General features: G+C 51.0%; 2 protein-coding genes across 2 annotated transcripts in view; both read left to right on the top strand.

The window, feature by feature from the left end:
* Positions 1–14,716, top strand: part of LOC137542918 (zinc finger BED domain-containing protein 4-like) — a 275,159-nt gene that overhangs the window by 48,552 nt on the left and 211,891 nt on the right. The window lies entirely within an intron of this gene.
* The window catches only part of LOC137545399 (talin-1-like), an 86,774-nt gene that overhangs the window by 23,481 nt on the left and 48,577 nt on the right, over positions 1–14,716 (top strand). Inside the window, exons 3-6 of the mRNA XM_068266582.1 lie at positions 7,037–7,162; positions 8,011–8,127; positions 14,219–14,404; positions 14,487–14,594. Coding sequence (XP_068122683.1) covers positions 7,037–7,162; positions 8,011–8,127; positions 14,219–14,404; positions 14,487–14,594 — 537 coding nt within the window. The remainder of the gene's footprint in view (positions 1–7,036; positions 7,163–8,010; positions 8,128–14,218; positions 14,405–14,486; positions 14,595–14,716) is intronic.

The following is a 14,716-nucleotide window of genomic DNA, read 5'->3' as shown; positions in this document are numbered from 1 at the left end:
TAGTGTAATGTCCTACCATATTATTATTATGTATTTATATAGCACTGACATCTTCTGCAGCACATTACAGAGTACATAGCCATGTCACTGACTGTCCTCAGAGGAGCTCACACTCTAATCCTACCATAGTCATAGTCTAATGTCCTACCATATTATTATTATGTATTTATATAGCACTGACATCTCCTGCAGCACATTACAGAGTACATAGTCATGTCACTGACTGTCCTCAGAGGAGCTCACAATCTAATCCTACCATAGTCATAGTGTAATGTCCTACCATATTATTATTATGTATTTATATAGCACTGACATCTTCTGCAGCACATTACAGAGTACATAGTCATGTCACTGACTGTCCTCAGAGGAGCTCACACTCTAATCCTACCATAGTCATAGTCTAATGTCCTGCCATATTACTATTATGTATTTATATAGCACTGACATCTTCTGCAGCACATTACAGAGTACATAGTCATGTCACTGACTGTCCTCAGAGGAGCTCACACTCTAATCCTACCATAGTCCTAGTCTAATGTTCTACCATATTATTATTATGTATTTATATAGCACTGACACCTCCTGCAGCACATTACAGAGTACATAGTCATGTCACTGACTGTCCTCAGAGGAGCTCACAATCTAATCCTACAATAGTCATAGTCTAATGTCCTATTATATTATTATTATGTATTTATATAGCACTGACATCTTCTACAGCACATTACAGAGTACATAGTCATGTCACTGACTGTCCTCAGAGGAGCTCACAATCGAATCCTACCATAGTCATAGTCTAATGTCCTACCACACTATTATTATGTATTTATATAGCACTGACATCTTCTGCAGCACATTACAGAGTACATAGTCATGTCACTGACTGTCCTCAGAGGAGCTCACAATCTAATCCTACCATAGTCATAGTCTAATGTCCTACCATATTATTATTATGTATTTATATAGCACTGACATCTCCTGCAGTACTTTACAGAGTACATAGTCATGTCACTGACTGTCCTCAGAGGAGCTCACACTCTAATCCTACCATAGTCATAGTGTAATGTCCTACCATATTATTATTATGTATTTATATAGCACTGACATCTCCTGCAGTACTTTACAGAGTACATAGTCATGTCACTGACTGTCCTCAGAGGAGCTCACACTCTAATTCTACCATAGTCATAGTCTAATGCCCTACCATATTATTATTATGTATTTATATAGCACTGACATCTCCTGCAGCACTTTACAGAGTACATAGTCATGTCACTGACTGTCCTCAGAGGAGCTCACACTCTAATCCTACCATAGTCATAGTCTAATGTCCTACCATATTATTATTATGTATTTATATAGCACTGACATCTTCTGCAGCACTGTACAGAGTACATAGTCATGTCACTGACTGTCCTCAGAGGAGCTCACACTATTATCCTATCATAGTCCTAGTCTAATGTCCTACCATATTATTATTATTATGTAGTTATATAGCACTGACATCTTCTGCAGCACATTACAGAGTACATAGTCATGTCACTGACTGTCCTCAGAGGAGCTCACACTATAATCCTATCATAGTCCTAGTCTAATGTCCTACCATATTATTATTATGTATTTATATAGCACTGACATCTCCTGCAGCACATTACAAAGTACATAGTCATGTCACTGACTGTCCTCAGAGGAGCTCACGATCTAATCCTACCATAGTCGTAGTGTAATGTCCTACCATATTAATATTATGTATTTATATAGCACTGACATCTTCTGCAGCACATTACAGAGTACATAGTCATGTCACTGACTGTCCTCAGAGGAGCTCACACTCTAATCCTACCATAGTCATAGTCTAATATCCTACCATATTATTATTATGCATTTATTCAGCACTGCCATATCTTGGATGCCATGTATAGGTGGTATGGAGTGATGCCACTATCTTGGATGCCATGTATAGGTGGTATGGAGTGATGTCACTATCTTAGATGCCATGTATAGGTGGCATGGAGTGATGTCACTATCTTGGATGCCATGTATAGGTGGTATGGAGTGATGTCACTATCTTGGATGCCATGTATAGGTGGTATGGAGTGATGTCACTATCTTGGATGCCATGTATAGGTGGTATGGAGTGATGTCACTATCTTGGATGCCATGTATAGGTGGCATGGTATGATGTCACTATCTTGGATGCCATGTATAGGTGGCATGGTATGATGTCACTATCTTAGATGCCATGTATAGGTGGTATGGAGTGATGTCACTATCTTGGATGCCATGTATAGGTGATAGGGAGTGATGTCACTATCTTGGATGCCATGTATAGGTGGTATGGAGTGATGTCACTATCTTGGATGCCATGTATAGGTGGTATGGAGTGATGTCACTATCTTGGATGCCATGTATGGGTGGCATGGTATGATGTCACTATCTTGGATGCCATGTATAGGTGGTATGGAGTGATGTCACTATCTCGGTTGCCATGTATAGGTGGTATGGAGTGATGTCACTATCTTGGATGCCATGTATAGGTGGTATGGAGTGATGTCACTATCTTGGATGCCATGTATAGGTGGTATTGAGTGATGTCACTATCTTGGATGCCATGTATAGGTGGTATGGAGTGATGTCACTATCTTGGATGCCATGTATAGGTGGTATGGAGTGATGTCACTATCTTGGATGCCATGTATAGGTGGAATGGAGTGATGTCACTATCTTGGATGCCATGTATGGGTGGCATAGTATGATGTCACTATCTTGGATGCCATGTATAGGTGGTATGGAGTGATGTCACTATCTTGGATGCCATGTATAGGTGGTATGGAGTGATGTCACTATCTTGGATGCCATGTATAGGTGATAGGGAGTGATGTCACTATCTTGGATGCCATGTATCAGTGGTATGGAGTGATGTCACTATCTTGGATGCCATGTATAGGTGGTATGGAGTGATGTCACTATCTTGGATGCCATGTATAGGTGGTATGGAGTGATGTCACTATCTTGGATGCCATGTATAGGTGGCATGGTATGATGTCACTATCTTGGATGCCATGTATAGGTGGTATGGAGTGATGTCACTATCTTGGATGCCATGTATAGGTGGTATGGGGTGATGTCACTATCTTGGATGCCATGTATAGGTGGTATGGAGTGATGTCACTATCTTGGATGCCATGTATAGGTGGTATGGAGTGATGTCACTATCTAGGATGCCATGTATAGGTGGCATGGAGTGATGTCACTATCTTGGATGCCATGTATAGGTGGTATGGAGTGATGTCACTATCTTGGATGCCATGTGTAGGTGGTATGGAGTGATGTCACTATCTTGGATGCCATGTATAGGTGGTATGGAGTGATGTCACTATCTTGGATGCCATGTATAGGTGGTATGGAGTGATGTCACTATCTTAGATGCCATGTATAGGTGGCATGGAGTGATGTCACTATCTTGGATGCCATGTATAGGTGGTATGGAGTGATGTCACTATCTTGGATGCCATGTATAGGTGGTATGGAGTGATGTCACTATCTTGGATGCCATGTATCAGTGGTATGGAGTGATGTCACTATCTTGGATGCCATGTATAGGTGGTATGGAGTGATGTCACTATCTTGGATGCCATGTATAGGAGGTATGGAGTGATGTCACTATCTTGGATGCCATGTATAGGTGGTATGGAGTGATGTCACTATCTTGGATGCCATGTATAGGTGGTATGGAGTGATGTCACTATCTTAGATGCCATGTATAGGTGGCATGGAGTGATGTCACTATCTTGGATGCCATGTATAGGTGGTATGGAGTGATGTCACTATCTTGGATGCCATGTATAGGTGGTATGGAGTGATGTCACTATCTTGGATGCCATGTATCAGTGGTATGGAGTGATGTCACTATCTTGGATGCCATGTATAGGTGGTATGGAGTGATGTCACTATCTTGGATGCCATGTATAGGTGGTATGGAGTGATGTCACTATCTTGGATGCCATGTATAGGTGGCATGGTATGATGTCACTATCTTGGATGCCATGTATGGGTGGCATAGTATGATGTCACTATCTTGGATGCCATGTATAGGTGGTATGGAGTGATGTCACTATCTCGGTTGCCATGTATAGGTGGTATGGAGTGATGTCACTATCTTGGATGCCATGTATAGGTGGTATGGAGTGATGTCACTATCTTGGATGCCATGTATAGGTGGTATTGAGTGATGTCACTATCTTGGATGCCATGTATAGGTGGTATGGAGTGATGTCACTATCTTGGATGCCATGTATAGGTGGTATGGAGTGATGTCACTATCTTGGATGCCATGTATAGGTGGTATGGAGTGATGTCACTATCTTGGATGCCATGTATAGGTGGAATGGAGTGATGTCACTATCTTGGATGCCATGTATGGGTGGCATAGTATGATGTCACTATCTTGGATGCCATGTATAGGTGGTATGGAGTGATGTCACTATCTTGGATGCCATGTATAGGTGGTATGGAGTGATGTCACTATCTTGGATGCCATGTATAGGTGATAGGGAGTGATGTCACTATCTTGGATGCCATGTATCAGTGGTATGGAGTGATGTCACTATCTTGGATGCCATGTATAGGTGGTATGGAGTGATGTCACTATCTTGGATGCCATGTATAGGTGGTATGGAGTGATGTCACTATCTTGGATGCCATGTATAGGTGGCATGGTATGATGTCACTATCTTGGATGCCATGTATAGGTGGTATGGAGTGATGTCACTATCTTGGATGCCATGTATAGGTGGTATGGGGTGATGTCACTATCTTGGATGCCATGTATAGGTGGTATGGAGTGATGTCACTATCTTGGATGCCATGTATAGGTGGTATGGAGTGATGTCACTATCTAGGATGCCATGTATAGGTGGCATGGAGTGATGTCACTATCTTGGATGCCATGTATAGGTGGTATGGAGTGATGTCACTATCTTGGATGCCATGTGTAGGTGGTATGGAGTGATGTCACTATCTTGGATGCCATGTATAGGTGGTATGGAGTGATGTCACTATCTTGGATGCCATGTATAGGTGGTATGGAGTGATGTCACTATCTTAGATGCCATGTATAGGTGGCATGGAGTGATGTCACTATCTTGGATGCCATGTATAGGTGGTATGGAGTGATGTCACTATCTTGGATGCCATGTATAGGTGGTATGGAGTGATGTCACTATCTTGGATGCCATGTATCAGTGGTATGGAGTGATGTCACTATCTTGGATGCCATGTATAGGTGGTATGGAGTGATGTCACTATCTTGGATGCCATGTATAGGTGGTATGGAGTGATGTCACTATCTTGGATGCCATGTATAGGTGGCATGGTATGATGTCACTATCTTGGATGCTATGTATAGGTGGTATGGAGTGATGTCACTATCTTGGATGCCATGTATAGGTGGTATGGAGTGATGTCACTATCTTGGATGCCATGTATAGGTGGTATGGAGTGATGTCACTATCTTGGATGCTATGTATAGGTGGTATGGAGTGATGTCACTATCTTGGATGCCATGTATAGGTGGTATGGAGTGATGTCACTATCTTGGATGCCATGTATAGGTGGTATGGAGTGATGTCACTATCTTGGATGCCATGTATAGGTGGTATGGAGTGATGTCACTATCTTGGATGCCATGTATCAGTGGTATGGAGTGATGTCACTATCTTGGATGCCATGTATAGGTGGTATGGAGTGATGTCACTATCTTGGATGCCATGTATAGGTGGTATGGAGTGATGTCACTATCTTGGATGCCATGTATAGGTGGTATGGAGTGATGTCACTATCTTGGATGCCATGTATAGGTGGTATGGAGTGATTTCACTATCTTGGATGCCATGTATAGGTGGTATGGAGTGATGTCACTATCTTGGATGCCATGTATAGGTGGCATGGTATGATGTCACTATCTTAGATGCCATGTATAGGTGGTATGGAGTGATGTCACTATCTTGGATGCCATGTATAGGTGATAGGGAGTGATGTCACTATCTTGGATGCCATGTATAGGTGGTATGGAGTGATGTCACTATCTTGGATGCCATGTATAGGTGGTATGGAGTGATGTCACTATCTTGGATGCCATGTATAGGTGGTATGGAGTGATGTCACCATCTTGGTTGCCATGTATAGGTGGTATGGAGTGATGTCACTATCTTGGTTGCCATGTATAGGTGGTATGGAGTGATGTCACTATCTTGGATGCCATGTATAGGTGGTATGGAGTGATGTCACTATCTTGGATGCCATGTATAGGTGGTATGGAGTGATGTCACTATCTTGGTTGCCATGTATAGGTGGTATGGAGTGATGTCACTATCTTGGATGCCATGTATAGGTGGCATGGTATGATGTCACTATCTTGGATGCTATGTATAGGTGGTATGGAGTGATGTCACTAACTTGGATGCCATGTATCGGTGGTATGGAGTGATGTCACTATCTTGGATGCCATGTATAGGTGGTATGGAGTGATGTCACTATCTTGGTTGCCATGTATAGGTGGTATGGAGTGATGTCACTATCTTGGATGCCATGTATAGGTGGTATGGAGTGATGTCACTATCTTGGATGCCATGTATAGGTGGTATGGAGTGATGTCACTATCTTGGATGCCATGTATAGGTGGTATGGAGTGATGTCACTATCTTGGATGCCATGTATAGGTGGTATGGAGTGATGTCACTATCTTGGTTGCCATGTATAGGTGGTATGGAGTGATGTCACTATCTTGGATGCCATGTATAGGTGGTATGGAGTGATGTCACTATCTTGGTTGCCATGTATAGGTGGTATGGAGTGATGTCACTATCTTGGATGCCATGTATAGGTGGCATAGAGTGATGTTGGTGTCAGTGTGGACCTCACGGATAGTACGTCATCTGAGTCCCCCTGTGTTCTCTGTGTTGGAGGGATGGTTCCTGTGTTGTGTGATGTCATTGAGACCCTTGCGATGTCACGCTGTCTCTGGCCATTTTTGCAGGTGGTCCTTATAAATGCCGTGAAAGATGTGGCAAAAGCATTGGGTGATCTCATCAGTGCCACGAAAGCAGCAGCAGGGAAGTCCAGTGATGATCCATCGGTTTATCAGCTGAAGAACTCTGCCAAGGTGAGATTGTGGGAGAGGGGCAGAGGAGGGCTGCCAGACTTCGGGGGGGGGGGGGGGGGCTGGGGGTTGGAGCAGGAGAGTTTTGGTGAGATACGGGAGAGTCAGAGGAGGGCTGCCGAAATTGGGGTGCCCGGGGCTTGGAGCTGGAGAGACTTGGTGGGATGAGGGGAGTCCGAGGTGGGCTGCCAGACTTGGGGTGTCTGCGGGTTGGAGCGGGAGAGACTTGGTGGGATGAGGGGAGTCCGAGGTGGGCTGCCAGACTTGGGGTGTCTGCGGGTTGGAGCGGGAGAGTCTTGGTGAGATGGGGGGAGTCCGAGGTGGGCTGCCAGACTTGGGGTGTCTGCGGGTTGGAGCGGGAGAGACTTGGTGGGATGAGGGGAGTCCGAGGTGGGCTGCCAGACTTGGGGTGTCTGCGGGTTGGAGCGGGAGAGTCTTGGTGAGATGGGGGGAGTCCGAGGTGGGCTGCCAGACTTGGGGTGTCTGCGGGTTGGAGCGGGAGAGTCTTGGTGAGATGGGGGGAGTCCGAGGTGGGCTGCCAGACTTGGGGTGTCTGCGGGTTGGAGCGGGAGAGTCTTGGTGAGATGGGGGGAGTCCGAGGTGGGCTGCCAGACTTGGGGTGTCTGCGGGTTGGAGCGGGAGAGTCTTGGTGAGATGGGGGGAGTCCGAGGTGGGCTGCCAGACTTGGGGTGTCTGCGGGTTGGAGCGGGAGAGTCTTGGTGAGATGGGGGGAGTCCGAGGTGGGCTGCCAGACTTGGGGGGGGGGGGGGGGGGGGGCTGGGGGTTGGAGCGGGACAGATTTGGTGGAGTTGAGGCAATGCCCGGCCGGTCTAATTTCTTCTTGTGTTTAGGTTATGGTGACCAATGTGACATCTCTTCTGAAAACCGTCAAGGCTGTGGAAGATGAGGCCACCAAGGGAACGCGAGCTCTAGAGGGCACTATAGAACACATACGTCAGGAGCTGCAGGTGAGAATGCTGGGGCAAAAAGGAAGGCAGTACCCATGTTTTACCCAGGGGGAAAGGACAAATGTCCCCATACTATTCTCCTCTGTCCCCACACTATTCTCCTCTGTCCCCATACTATTCTCCTCTGTCCCCACACTACCCTTCTCTTTCCCCACACTACCCTCCTCTGTCCCCACACTATTCTCCTCTGTCCCCACACTACCCTCCTCTGTCCCCACACTATTCTCCTCTGTCCCCACACTATTCTCCTCTGTCCCCACACTACCTTCCTCTGTCCCCACACTACCTTCCTCTGTCCCCACACTACCTTCCTCTGTCCCCACACTATTCTCCTCTGTCCCCACACTATTCTCCTCTGTCCCCACACTACCCTTCTCTTTCCCCACACTACCCTCTTCTGTCCCCACACTATTCTCCTCTGTCCCCATACTATTCTCCTCTGTCCCCATACTATTCTCCTCTGTCCCCACACTACCCTTCTCTTTCCCCACACTACCCTCCTCTGTCCCCACACTATTCTCCTCTGTCCCCACACTACCCTCCTCTGTCCCCACACTATTCTCCTCTGTCCCCACACTATTCTCCTCTGTCCCCACACTACCTTCCTCTGTCCCCACACTACCTTCCTCTGTCCCCACACTACCTTCCTCTGTCCCCACACTACCTTCCTCTGTCCCAACACTACCTTCCTCTGTCCCCACACTACCTTCCTCTGTCCCCACACTACCTTCCTCTGTCCCCACACTATTCTCCTCTGTCCCCACACTACCCTTCTCTTTCCCCACACTACCCTCTTCTGTCCCCACACTATTCTCCTCTGTCCCCACACTATTCTCCTCTGTCCCCACACTACCTTCCTCTGTCCCCACACTACCTTCCTCTGTCCCCACACTACCTTCCTCTGTCCCCACACTACCTTCCTCTGTCCCCACTCTACCTTCCTCTGTCCCCACACTACCTTCCTCTGTCCCCACACTACCTTCCTCTGTCCCCACACTATTCTCCTTTGTCCCTACACTATTCTCCTTTGTCCCCACACTATTCTCCTCTGTCCCCACACTATTCTCCTTTGTCCCCACACTACCTTCCTCTGTCCCCACACTACCTTCCTCTGTCCCCACACTACCTTCCTCTGTCCCCACACTACCTTCCTCTGTCCCCACACTACCTTCCTCTGTCCCCACACTACCTTCCTCTGTCCCCACACTACCTTCCTCTGTCCCCACACTACCTTCCTCTGTCCCCACACTACCTTCCTCTGTCCCCACACTACCTTCCTCTGTCCCCACACTACCTTCCTCTGTCCCCACACTACCTTCCTCTGTCCCCACACTACCTTCCTCTGTCCCCACACTACCTTCCTCTGTCCCCACACTATTCTCCTCTTTCCCCACACTACCTTCCTCTGTCCCCACACTACCCTTCTCTTTCCCCACACTACCCTCCTCTGTCCCCACTCTACCTTCCTCTGTCCCCACACTACCTTCCTCTGTCCCCACACTACTCTCCTCTGTCCCCACACTACCCTTTTCTGGCCTCACATAATTCTCCTAGGTCCCCACACTAACCTTCTCTATTCCCACACTAATCTCCTCTGTCCCCACGCTATTCTCTGTCCCCACACTACTCTTCTCTGTCCCCACACTACTCTCCTCTGTCCCACACTACCCTCCTCTGTCCCCACACTACCTTCCTCTGTCCCCACACTGTTCTCCTCTGTCCCCACACTGTTCTCCTCTGTCCGCACACTACCCTCCTCTGTCCGCACACTACCCTCCTCTGTCCGCACACTACCCTCCTCTGTCCCCACACTACCCTCCTCTGTCCCCACACTACCCTCCTCTGTCCCCACACTACCCTCCTCTGTCCCCACACTACCCTCCTGTCCCCACACTACCCTCCTGTCCCCATACTACCCTCCTCTGTCCCCCACACTAGTCTCCTCTGTCCCCACGCTAGTCTCCTCTGTCCCCACGCTAGTCTCCTCTGTCCCCACGCTATCCTCCTCTGTCCCCACGCTATTCTCCTCTGTTCCCACGCTATCCTCCTCTGGCCCCACGCTATCCTCCTCTGTCCCCACACTATCCTCCTCTGTCCCCACACTATCCTCCTCTGGCCCCACACACACTATTCTCCTCTGTCCCCACACACACTGTGCTCCTCTGTCCCCACACACACTATCCTCCTCTGTCCCCACACACACTATCCTCCTCTGTCCCCACACACACTATCCTCCTCTGTCCCCACACACACTATCCTCCTCTGTCCCCACACACACTATCCTCCTCTGTCCCCACACACACTATCCTCCTCTGTCCCCACACACACTATCCTTCTCTGTCCCCACACACACTATTCTCCTCTGTCCCCCCACACACTATCCTCTGTCCCCACACTATTCTCTTTCTCCACACTAGTCTCCTCTGTCCCTACACTACCCTAATCTGTCCTCTCTTGTCCCCTCACTACCCTCCTCTGTCCCCACACTAGCCTCCTCTGTTTTCTCCTGTCCCCACACAACCCTCCTCCTTTTTTTCTGTTCCCACACTACCCTCCTCTGTTCCTACACTAACATCCTGTGTCCTCTCTCGTCTCCTCACTACCCTCCTCTGTCCTCTCTTGTCTCCTCACTACCCTCCTCTGTCCCCACACAACCCTCCTCTGTCCCCACACTGCCCTCCTCTGTCCCCACACTGCCCTCCTCTGTCCTCACACTACCCTCCTCTGTTCTCTCCTGTCCCCACACTGCCCTCCTCTGTCCTCTCCTGTCCCCACACTACCATCCTCTGTCCTCTTCTGTCCCCACACTACCATCCTCTGTCCCAGCACTACCCTCCTGTGTCGTCTTCTGTCCTCACACTATCCTCCTCTGTCCTTTCCTGTCCCCACACTACCCTCCTGTGTCTTCTCCTGTCCCAACACTACCCTCCTCTGTCCTCTTATGTCCACACACTACCCTCCTCTGTCCCATCACTACCTTCCTCTGTCCTCTCCTTTCTTCACACTGCCCTCCTGTGTCTTCTCCTGTCCCCACACTACCCTCCTCTGTCCCCACACTACCCTCCTCTGTCCTCACACTACCCTCCTCTGTCCTCACACTACCCTCCTCTGTCCTCTCCTGTCCCCACACTGCCCTCCTCTGTCCTCTCCTGTCCCCACACTGCCCTCCTCTGTCCTCTCCTGTCCCCACACTACTATCCTCTGTCCCCACACTACCCTCCTGTGTCTTCTCCTGTCCTCACACTATCCTCCTCTGTCCTTTCCTGTCCCCACACTACCCTCCTGTGTCTTCTCCTGTCCCCACACTGCCCTCCTCTGTCCCCACACTACCCTCCTCTGTCTTCTCCTGTCCCCACACTACCCTCCTCTGTCTTCTCCTGTCCCCACTCTACCCTCCTCTGTCCCCACACTACCCTCCTCTGTCTTCTCCTGTCTCAGCACTACCCTCCTCTGTCTTCTCCTGTCCCCACACTACCCTTCTGTGTCTTTTCCTGTCCCCACACTACCTTCCTCTCCCTGTATATCAGGGTTTGGCCCTCGTCTTGGTAGCTATATCAAGGCCAGGGTGTGGTCCTCGCCCGGGGGCTGTATGTCAGCGTGTGGCCCTCGCCCCGGAGGCTGTATATTAGGGCCAGGGTGTGGCCCTCGCCTCGGAGGCTGTTAATCAGGGTGTGGCCCTCGCCCCGGAGGCTGTATGTCAGCATGTGACCCTCGCCCCGGAAGCTGTTAATCAGGGTGTGGCCCTCGCCCCGGAAGCTGTTAATCAGGGTTTGGCCCTCGCCCCGGAAGCTGTTAATCAGGGTTTGGCCCTCGCCCCGGAAGCTGTTAATCAGGGTGTGGCCCTCGCCCCGGAAGCTGTTAATCAGGGTTTGGCCCTCGCCCCGGAAGCTGTTAATCAGGGTGTGGTCCCCGCCCCGGAGGCTGTATGTCAGGGTGTGGCCCTCGCCCCGGAGGCTGTATGTCAGCGTGTGGCCCTCGCCCCGGAAGTTGTTAATCAGGGTGTGGCCCTCGCCCCGGAGGCTGTTAGTCAGCATGTGACCCTCGCCCCGGAGGCTGTTAATCAGTGTGTGGCCCTCGCCCCGGAAGCTGTTAATCAGTGTGTGGCCCTCGCCCCGGAACCTGTTAATCAGGGTGTGGCCCTCGCCCCGGAAGCTGTTAATCAGGGTGTGGCCCTCGCCCCGGAAGCTGTTAATCAGGGTTTGGCCCTCGCCCCGGAAGCTGTTAATCAGGGTGTGGCCCTCGCCCCGGAGGCTGTATGTCAGCGTGTGGCCCTCGCCCCGGAAGCTGTTAATCAGGGTGTGGCCCTCGCCCCGGAGGCTGTTAATCAGGGTGTGGCCCTCGCCCCGGAAGCTGTTAATCAGGGTGTGGCCCTCGCCCCGGAAGCTGTTAATCAGGGTGTGGCCCTCGCCCCGGAGGCTGTTAGTCAGCATGTGACCCTCGCCCCGGAGGCTGTTAATCAGTGTGTGGCCCTCGCCCCGGAAGCTGTTAATCAGTGTGTGGCCCTCGCCCCGGAACCTGTTAATCAGGGTGTGGCCCTCGCCCCGGAAGCTGTTAATCAGGGTGTGGCCCTCGCCCCGGAAGCTGTTAATCAGGGTTTGGCCCTCGCCCCGGAAGCTGTTAATCAGGGTGTGGCCCTCGCCCCGGAGGCTGTATGTCAGCGTGTGGCCCTCGCCCCGGAAGCTGTTAATCAGGGTGTGGCCCTCGCCCCGGAGGCTGTTAATCAGGGTGTGGCCCTCGCCCCGGAAGCTGTTAATCAGGGTGTGGTCCCCGCCCCGGAAGCTGTTAATCAGGGTGTGGCCCTCGCCCCGGAGGCTGTTAATCAGGGTGTGGCCCTCGCCCCGGAAGCTGTTAATCAGGGTGTGGCCCTCGCCCCGGAGGCTGTTAATCAGGGTGTGGCCCTCGCCCCGGAAGCTGTTAATCAGCGTGTGGCCCTCGCCCCGGAGGCTGTTAGTCAGCATGTGACCCTCGCCCCGGAGGCTGTTAATCAGGGTGTGGCCCTCGCCCCGGAAGCTGTTAATCAGGGTTTGGCCCTCGCCCCGGAAGCTGTTAATCAGGGTGTGGCCCTCGCCCCGGAAGCTGTTAATCAGGGTGTGGCCCTCGCCCCGGAAGCTGTTAATCAGGGTGTGGCCCTCGCCCCGGAAGCTGTTAATCAGGGTGTGGCCCTCGCCCCGGAGGCTGTTAGTCAGCATGTGACCCCCGCCCCGGAAGCTGTTAATCAGGGTGTGGCCCTCGCCCCGGAAGCTGTTAATCAGTGTGTGGCCCTCGCCCCGGAAGCTGTTAATCAGTGTGTGGCCCTCGCCCCGGAACCTGTTAATCAGTGTGTGGCCCTCGCCCCGGAACCTGTTAATCAGGGTGTGGCCCTCGCCCCGGAAGCTGTTAATCAGGGTGTGGCCCTCGCCCCGGAAGCTGTTAATCAGGGTGTGGCCCTCGCCCCGGAAGCTGTTAATCAGGGTGTGGTCCTCGCCCCGGAGGCTGTATGTCAGCGTGTGACCCTCGCCCGGGAAGCTGTTTGTCCGAGCTCACCCCGGAAGCTGTATAGCAGAGCCCCCCTCCTGTACACAGGCTCTGGAATGATCCGCATGTCTTGCATTTTATCTCCAGGTCTTGCCCCGGAAGCTGTATATCAGGCTCTGGAATGGTCCGCATGTATTACATTATATCGCCAGATCTCGCCCCGGAAGCTGTATAGCAGTACCCCCCTCCTGTACACAGGCTATGGAATGGTCTGCATGTATTACATTATATCGCCAGATCTCGCCCCGGAAGCTGTATAGCAGAGCCCCCCTCCTGTACACAGGCTATGGAATGGTCTGCATGTATTACATTATATCGCCAGATCTCGCCCCGGAAGCTGTATAGCAGTACCCCCCTCCTGTACACAGGCTATGGAATGGTCCGCATGTATTACATTTTATCTCCAGGTCTCGCCCCGGAAGCTGTATAGCAGAGCCCCCCTCCTGTACACAGGCTATGGAATGGTCCGCATGTATTACATTTTATCTCCAGGTCTCGCCCCGGAAGCTGTATAGCAGAGCCCCCCTCCTGTACACAGGCTCTGGAATGATCCGCATGTCTTGCATTTTATCTCCAGGTCTTCACATCTCCTGATCCTCCTCCAAAGACCTCCACACCAGAAGACTTTATCCGCATGACCAAAGGTATCACCATGGCAACTGCGAAGGCGGTTGCTGCTGGGAACTCTTGTCGTCAGGAGGATGTTATCGCTACGGCCAATCTGAGCCGGCGGGCCATAGCGGACATGCTGCGCTCCTGCAAGGTGGGATATATACCGGGGGGGGGGGTGTTATCATGCGTCAGTATTGTGACCTCATAGTGACTCCTCCTCCCTCCTCACACAGGAAGCTGCGTATCACCCCGAAGTCACCGCAGACGTGCGGATCCGCGCCATGAGATTCGGCAAGGAGTGCTCTATCGGCTACCTGCAGCTGCTGGAACATGTGCTGGTGGTGAGTGTCCGTCGTGACCCTGCCCTGACCCTAACACTGCCCTAGCCCTGCCCTGACCCTAACACTGCCCCAACACTGCCCCAACACTGCCCGGACCCTAACCCCCTGCCCTAACCCTAACA

This window comes from Hyperolius riggenbachi, chromosome 2 (genome assembly GCF_040937935.1).
Source record: "Hyperolius riggenbachi isolate aHypRig1 chromosome 2, aHypRig1.pri, whole genome shotgun sequence".
Lineage (NCBI taxonomy): Eukaryota > Metazoa > Chordata > Amphibia > Anura > Hyperoliidae > Hyperolius > Hyperolius riggenbachi.
This window is presented reverse-complemented; position numbering and strand designations above follow the sequence as displayed.